General features: G+C 37.9%; 1 protein-coding gene across 3 annotated transcripts in view; it reads left to right on the top strand.

Moving 5' to 3' along the window:
• The first annotated feature begins 800 nt into the window (after positions 1-800).
• LOC107698993 (stromal membrane-associated protein 2-like) overlaps positions 801-8,572 on the top strand; it is a 27,833-nt gene continuing 20,061 nt past the window's right edge. For all 3 annotated transcript variants that reach the window (XR_001635406.1, XM_016500132.1, XM_016500131.1), the window contains exon 1: positions 801-1,407. Coding sequence is in view for 2 of the 3 variants with exons in the window: in XM_016500132.1 (XP_016355618.1) it covers positions 1,305-1,407 (103 nt within the window). In the remaining variant the exon portion in view is untranslated. The remainder of the gene's footprint in view (positions 1,408-8,572) is intronic.

Raw genomic sequence — 8,572 nt, 5'->3', positions numbered from 1 at the left:
TTTTTTTCTGTTGATGCTAGATGCTAATGGAACCTGCTTCAGGAGAATAAAATTATCTAAATATTTCAAATAATTTCCTCAGAAATTGGAAGATGGTGTTGACATATCATGGCTGTGACACAGGAGATATTAACATTAGGATTTAAAATATTCTAAAACTAAAACTTAGCAGAGCCTGTCCGACACTGATGTACTCTGCAGAGGTGAACTGTGGCAAGGGGGTCCTTTAGAGTGACAGCTGCCCCTCCTGATATTCCCTGATTTTATTACATTTTATTGAATGTCTGACGGTGTTGACAAAAAGTGTATTAAACATGCATGTGTCATTAAAAAACAACCTTGCTTTGATAGGAGATATTATTAAGTGTTGCTTTTGATAAAACAAGCTCTTTTTCATTATTAAAAAAAAAAACATTTTTATCCATTTTATTGCATATGAATGATTGAACCCTTCTCTGTGGACACACTGTTTTAGATGTAGTGAGAGGACATTAAGAAACATAGATTTGGTATAATAATGAGAAAATTAAATTGAAGGTGATAATTGTGTTAAATACATTATATTATTAATCCCTCATGACATTTAAAATTGAAAATATTTTTATTTTTAAACCTAATAGCAGTTACCCTTGCTGGACCTGTTTTGTCCCATGTCTCAAGAATGACTAAGTTACTAAGAAAGGATCATTAATTAAAATGTCTTTCCTGCGTGACTGCACGAACATGAATGCAGTGTCGTTTTTCCCCGCAGGGTGGCGCAATTTCCCAAATTCTATAAATGTCACAAAAGGGTTGTAATTCGCATGATTGAACAGCGAACATCACGACCGCAATTGTCTATCTGATTCTGGATTAGTTGTGCGGTCTTTTAGACACAGAATGTTTTAAACAGCACATGTCTGAAGACCAGGAGAAGGCGCAATTAACAGAGGCAGTGCGGGGACTATAAGCGCAGCTCAGAAGAGTAATACTGAAGTGTGCTTGAACGTGCTTGATGTGTTTCTGATACTGCGGGTGGAAAGTTGGGTGTCAATGACCAGCGAATGTACAGCGAGGAATATGGTGTTGTTTTTATATGAGCCATGATTCAATGCTTTTTCCTCTTCCTTGTAAGATTAGCGGAAGCCAGCAGTAACGTACAGTAGTGTTTTTCTCTTCATCTGCAGCGGCAGTCGGTTTTGTGACAATCGGCAATCCGCTTCCCGGTGTGTTTCACTAACGCAAAAACATCTGAGCATCTTCTCAGCGGCGTTGGACTATTTATTTACGGAGCAGGTAGATCAGAGAGAGACTGATTTCTAAAGATGACGGGTAAATCAGTCAAAGACATTGATCGCTATCAGGCTGTTCTCACGTCGCTTCTGGCGTTAGAGGAAAACAAGTTCTGCGCTGATTGTCACGCCAAAGGTAAGATTCATATTTCATAGTATCTTTGCATTGAACAAATAAAAAATACATTGTTAGGAATTGAGTTTATGTAGTTACGTTAAGTATTTGTGTATGAGAGGTTTGGAGTAGGCCCTGTGTTTTTTACACCAGTTTGGTTGCTGTGTTGATGTCCGATTCGTGAACAAATCGTTCTTTTTGAATCGGATCTTTTTGATGAATCAGTTGAACCGGTCTGGGTTGCGCGTTTTCTAAACGGATTGTAAACTAGTATACAGGTGCATCTCAATAAATTAGAATGTCGTGGAAAAGTTCATTTATTTCAGTAATTCAACTCAAATTGTGAAACTCGTGTATTAAATAAATTAAATTCACACAGACTGAAGTAGTTTAAGTCTTTGGTTCTTTTAATTGTGATGATTTTGGCTCACATTTAACAAAAACCCACCAATTCACTATCTCAACAAATTAGAATATGGTGACATGCCAATCAGCTAATCAACTCAAAACACCTGCAAAGGTTTCCTGAGCCTTCAAAATGGTCTCTCAGTTTGGTTCACTAGGCTACACAATCATGGGGAAGACTGCTGATCTGACAGTTGTCCAGAAGACAATCATTGACACCCTTCACAACACAATTTGAGTTGAATTACTGAAATAAATGAACTTTTCCACGACATTCTAATTTATTGAGATGCACCTGTATTGTAGGGACAATTGCTGTGGGTGGTTTCTATGATCTGCTTAGGCTTTATGAAACATCCTCGAATGGTTGGTTCACGAATCGGACTGAATCAGTCCGAGGGGTTCTTGACCAAGCAACTCACTGTAGGCTACTCACTGGACTAAGAATAGTCTCATGTCAAACTCGTAATGAGAATGACAGATTTACAGTAAACATGAGTATGACTTGATTGTATTTATCAACAAGCATATGAAACGAGTTGGTTTAAAAAATGGCATTTTGCAAAACTTTTCTTGCCACCCTAGAGATAAGTATATTTTAATATTGTCTAGCATAAATGCCAATTATATTTAAGTTCTAAATGACTTTTATGACGTTTAAAAATTACGTTTTTATAAGCTGACTGGCTGCTACACACTGAATTGGGACATATGAAATTACTATAAACACCCTTATTAACAAAGCTTAATCAAAAATCATAACCAGGAAGATGTCTTTACTCTTTATGGCCTAATATGTTTTTATAGCATAATAAGGCCCATGTGATGAGTGATGACATGCTCAAGTCCAAACATTAAAATAATTACTGAATCGGTTTCATACTAGTTATTTGAAAATAACTGTTTGAAAGAACCGATTCACGTTAATGAATCACCATTTGTCTGGTGTGATTTATCTGCGCACACATGTAATATTTGTGCAGGTGTGTTGCAGGTGCAAACACACACACACACACACACACACACACACACACACAATATAGTTATTATCCTTTATTAAACCCTATGTATACTTAGAGACAACAGAAAACATCCTGTTGTTTTTCCCATGCACAAAAACAATAAAGCTATCATTTGCAGTACAGCCGTTTTTGCAACTATTCTTGCATCAGCACAATTTTTTATTTATTATTTTTATTTATTTTTGGTATTGTCAGTTCTTAATGTTTATAGACTTTATTTATTTATTTATTTGTTTGTTTGTTTTTTTCTAAATAACCACTGTATTGATTTGGCCGTGGAATAAAGAGTTCAAATAACATTCTGTTTTCAGTTTGAGATTGCATTGAAGATACTGCTGTTGTGGTTAAATTTCACATTAACTTGTGTTGCACAATATTGCACAAATCACAGTTGCGCTGGCCAAACTATGCTGTTTCTGTGATTCTGCTTGTCAAACACTTTATGTTGGCAGACTTCCCTATTTGACCTCCAGCCCTTAAGGGACACAGTTCTGCCCTTCTGATAGAGACCAGCTGCTATTGGTCAGATGTAATCTGTTACCAGCCCTCCCTGTCTTGTACTGCCCTGTACTGAGCTTGAGGACACCCAAAACTTCTCATGTCCTCGCTCAACCGTATTCCAGTTGCACTCTCTGTCCTATTTGAATGCTCCACTACTTGCTTTTTGAATGTCACTTGGTTGTGTAACTAAAAATGTGTTCCCTTTTTCATACACTCTAAAGCACAACTATGTGTAAATGTTGTTGCCCCGGGAGGGAAGAAGCAAGTGTAGTATAGCCACACCATTTCCTCGCTTTGAAAAAAGGGAAACAATCCTACAAGCAGTGAAATTCAGTTATAACTCCATGTCAAAATCAAGCCAGTATTGTAAACAGTAGCTTGCAGTGGTCAAGCAAGGCTAACAGGTGTGACAAGTCGTCACATAGGCTACATGTACAAATGTGGACTTTGCTCACATGGAAAAAAACAAACTGAATTTTGTGCTTAAAGGGTTAGTTCACCCAAAAATTAAAATTATGTCATTAATTACTCACCCTCATGTCGTTCCAAACCCGTAAGACCTTTGTTCATCTTCGGAACACAAATTAAGATATTTTTGATGCATTCTGACAGCTCTCTGACCCTCCCATAGACCGCAAGGGTCCTTACACGATCAACGTCCAGAAATGTAGCAAGGAGATCGGTAAAATAGTCAATACCAGGGTGACATGGAGGAGACAAATTGTTTAATAAAGTCGTTATTTTTTTTCTTTTGCACACAAAAAGTATTCTCGTAGCTTCGTAAAATGATGGTTGAACCCCTGATGTCACATTGACTAATTTACCGATGTCCTTGCTACGTTTCTGGACCTTGAACGTGTAAGGACCCTTGCTGTCTATGGGAGGGTCAGAGAGCTGTCAGAATGCATAAAAAATATCTTAATTTGTGTTCCGAAGATGAATGGCGGTCTTAACAGGTTTAGAACGACATGAGGTACTACATGAGTAATTAATGACAGAATTTTCATTTTTGGGTGAACTATCCCTTTAAACTGTGGCAGAAATTGTTTAATGGTTAACTGGCATTTTGCTTTGACATTTTGTGCTTTTTGAACTCATTACTGCTTCTCTGTATAGCACTTTGCTGTAGTGATACTATGTCTTCACACATATGAATAGTGCAGGTGGTTCAAAGATCTAATTAGCAACTTGTGCTGAAGAGTTTAGGTGTGGTAATAATACTGTGTCTCTCTTTACAGGCTACACAGTTTCCACTAGCATGCAAGATTGTTTGCTTTCTGGCTGTTTGTGCATAAAAGGGAAGAGTGTTCTTATTGTTAAAGAGTGTCATGTGAGTATTGTATTGTGTATTGGTACTGCCCTGCCATTTTGAATGCAGGGCACAAAACTTTTATGCCACACCTGCCAATGATAGATAAATTGAGAAACTTTACTGACCATGAATATTTCTGAATGGTCATTAAAATTGCATGAAAATATATTAAAAATTCATTTTTTCCCCATGGTAAATGATTGTAAGCACACTCAGAAATAGGCCCAGATATTGTGCTGTTGTGGTAGCTAGCTACAGTAACTGTAACTAATCTAGAGTGAGTTTTAGTACAGTATAGATTTCCTTTGATGGCTTCCTTTGATGGCTTGTCACCTTAGCAACTTTGCGTGATGGTAACTGACTGTTTCTTCCTGTTTTGGCTGCAAAGCTCACTTTCAGTCTATAATTTAAAGTTGAGCTGCAGTCATGGGAGTAATACAAGTAGCTGTAATAATCTCTGGAGTTCGTCGGCGCCAATAAAAAAAAAAAACACCAAAAAAAAAAATAAAAAAAAAAAAAAAAAAAAAAAGTCTCTGGAGTTCAACTGATGCCGTCTTTTAACGATCGATTCATTGTGCTGCTGGAACAGCAGGAACTGCGTCTATATCCCATATTCCCATTAAAGGACTATTTCTTATCTTTGTCAACACTCACACTTATCTGTTTCTCATTGAATGTGATCCTTTGAGTTCCTTTATTCCGTTGTTTAATGGCAGTTTGATTGTATGTGGGGGACAGTCTGTGTTTAAACAGCTGAATGAAATGGAAATCAGAGAATGGAAGTGGTTGTACGTGTGACCTTTTCTCCCAGAACACCTTGGTATTAGGCTCATTTGCATTCTCTTGTTCTGCGGTTGTCATGGAGATATCTCCGTGGAGGCTGGAGTGGATTGAGGATCTGATGCTGGAGGACACCATGACTGTCCCTTATAGACCCTCTCAGTCTCTCACTGAGGAGCCAATGTACTTCTGTTCCAACCCAAGCTCACTGTAAAAAAACGTTCTTGTGGCAACATTTCTACAAAATGATATTATGTTGCTGCTTGAGCATTTTCGCGACACTTTCAAAGTAAAATGTCCGGTTAATGCTCTTTCGCGTTTAAAAATTACGCAGCGCCTACATTGAACCCTACCCTAAATGTAACCAATAGTGTTAACAAAAGCAAACTTGAGATAAAAAATCGTATTTGCTTAAGCAACAATGCCATTTCAGCTCGCTTCTATAAGTGTTTGAGCTCTTTTGACATGGCTTGTGTTTTGAGTACCAGGTGAACTACAGAGCAATTTTACTTCATCAGAAAAGCCAATCAAATGGAGCTGGTTATGTAATGCAAATGTGAAATTTCAAAATGTATTATTACAAATCATGCACTTTGGTAAAAGTGTTTAACATACTATTGTGCAATTAACCGCATGAAAATGTATTTATTAATGAATAATCTGTATGAAAACGAATAAAATTGGTTAGTGTTTTACTGCCACTACACTCTTAAAAATAAAGGTGCTTCACGATGCCATAGAAGCGATGCCATAGAATTTTTGATTCCACAAAGAACAATTCAGTCATAGGTTCTTTAAAGAACCATCTCTTTCTTACCTTTTATGCCAAAAGAAGTTTCTTCAGATTATAAAAAGGTAAGAAAGAGATGGTTCTTTAAAGAACCTATGACTGAATTGTTCTTTGTGGAATCAAAAATTCTATGGCATCGCTTGAAGAACCTTTTGAAGCACCTTTATTTTTAAGAGTGTAGTGGTCATTTTAGCTGGAAACTGCAGTGAATTGAGGATGTACGTTTTTGGAGTTTTGCAAATACTTCTGTTCTCTACTGTTCTCTGTTCTCATAGCTCTGAATTCATGAAATAGACACACTAGATGTCTGTGAATGAGAAAATGGTTGTAATGTTGTCTAATAAACAAAAGCATACAAGGATACCAGTTGAATGTATTTACAAAGACCCTTCTTTGAAGTTTCTGATCATTTTTAATAGGCTGTATGATCAGATGTAGATTCTGTCTGAGCTGTATCATGTGCTGGAAGCATCACTCTCCCATTGTAACATTGTTTGTGTTACACAGTACTTATTTCTAGTAGTTTATGCACAACTAAGGAATGAATGAAAGGCTTTTATTCACATGGTTACTACATGATGCGCTTCACTGTAAGCATTTTGTAAGTGAACTCTACAGATCAGGAACATGGTCGAAGAGGTAAAATAAACTAGAAAATATGGACAAATGATCTAAAGCGAGACTTCATCTTTAGAATCTGCATCAAGCTGTTTTTTTTTTTTCAGAGAGAGTGTTCGGGAAATCAGTTATAAAAACACCATGATTTATGCAGTTCACATTTACCATTAATTTGACAAGATATCACATTGCCTAGGGGGACCATATGCCCTCTTTTTTTTTTCTGGACACGTCCTGGCCAGCATTTCTATATTGCCTAAAATATCCAGTGCTAGACTTGAAGCAGTTCATCGTGTGATATCAAAGTACCACGAGAGCGATTTGAAAGCATAAGGAGCCGTCTGCTCTCTGTAGCTCTCACGATACTTTGATGTCATTCACCGATCGGTCTGCGCAGCACTTCAAGTCGAACACACCTACCCTGCGTTACATTCGGATTTTTGGAATGCACTTCTGCTTCATCTTAACGAGACGATCAAGGAGGCGCCTTTGTCGCACATTTTGTACGCTGGTTGACCCCCAATCGTCTTTTACGTTAAATAGAATGTATATTTGTATATGTAATGTAATATGTATTTGTAATGTATATACTGTCTATGTATTTGGAACATTTGAATGGACTGATAAAGGTAGCTTTAAAAGTATTTTTGTTGAAGTACAATGTCGTTTTGACCATAATAATGTACCAAATCTAACTTGTGTGTATATATATTATAGTATATAGAAAAATACTATACATACATTTATAGGCGAAGTCGAACTCTGTGACGTCAGACAACTTCCTTGTGCAAAGGATCATGGGGGCCTGAATTGTCCATCAATTGTACCCTTCAAAATACTTCATTCCACACTTCGGTTTGGAATGAACCTTCAATATGGCGGCCATGATTGTTTTCACTCTGAAGTTCCCTTCGGAGGGTGATATTGCGAAGAATCAGCGCAAAAGATCATGGGAGCCCGAAGTGTCCATCAGTTGTATGCTTTGAAATCCTTCATTCCGAAGGACCCTTTGTAGTGGCCAGTTTTGAGCACTTCGGTTTGGAATGAACCTTCAATATGGCGGCCATGATTGTTTTCACTCTGAAGTGCCCTTCGGAGGGTGATATATCCCGTTTGGAATGCACCGCTAATATGTACCCATGTACACATCGCTTTAACGGTTCTCTGTAGATCCCACCTTCTTGCGTACCACGATTGGTCAATTATGTACAATGCCTGCATGTTATTGGTCAAAATACTTTTCGATCATTGCCTTCAGCAAGTATGAAAACAAAGCCAAAACCTGGACATTTTAGGCAATATAAAAATCCTAGCCAGAACGTGTCCAGGAAAAAGAGGACGTATGGTCACTAGGGGTGGAACGGTTCGGGGACAAAAAACGTGGAAAAGCCATTCTCTCTTGTTCAATGCGAATGCCGTATGCTGGAATATGAGCAGTCATTTATTCCGTCATCACCTGGGTGCTGATAGCGCGCGCGCACAGGTGAAACCTGAACAGCACACGTTGATATCTGTGTTTAAACTAAACTTGTTTAAGCTTTGCCAGTTTAAATATTTAAGAGCCAGAGGACGCGAGCTCACGCGCTCAGTGAGGAGATTTGTGCGGGCACTCATCTGAAGCGCGCAAACCCGCGCCTCAGAACACGCACAAATATTAAACTCTCTCTGAAGTATTGTGTTTAAAAGGACAAATTCACACAAAAATTATGTCAAAATGCCCGTCTTGGTAAGTATCCTATAGCAGACATAGCCGGCTGA

Source organism: Sinocyclocheilus anshuiensis, unplaced genomic scaffold, assembly GCF_001515605.1.
Source record: "Sinocyclocheilus anshuiensis isolate Anshui unplaced genomic scaffold, SAMN03320099.WGS_v1.1 scaffold74, whole genome shotgun sequence".
Classification (NCBI taxonomy): domain Eukaryota; kingdom Metazoa; phylum Chordata; class Actinopteri; order Cypriniformes; family Cyprinidae; genus Sinocyclocheilus; species Sinocyclocheilus anshuiensis.
This window is presented reverse-complemented; position numbering and strand designations above follow the sequence as displayed.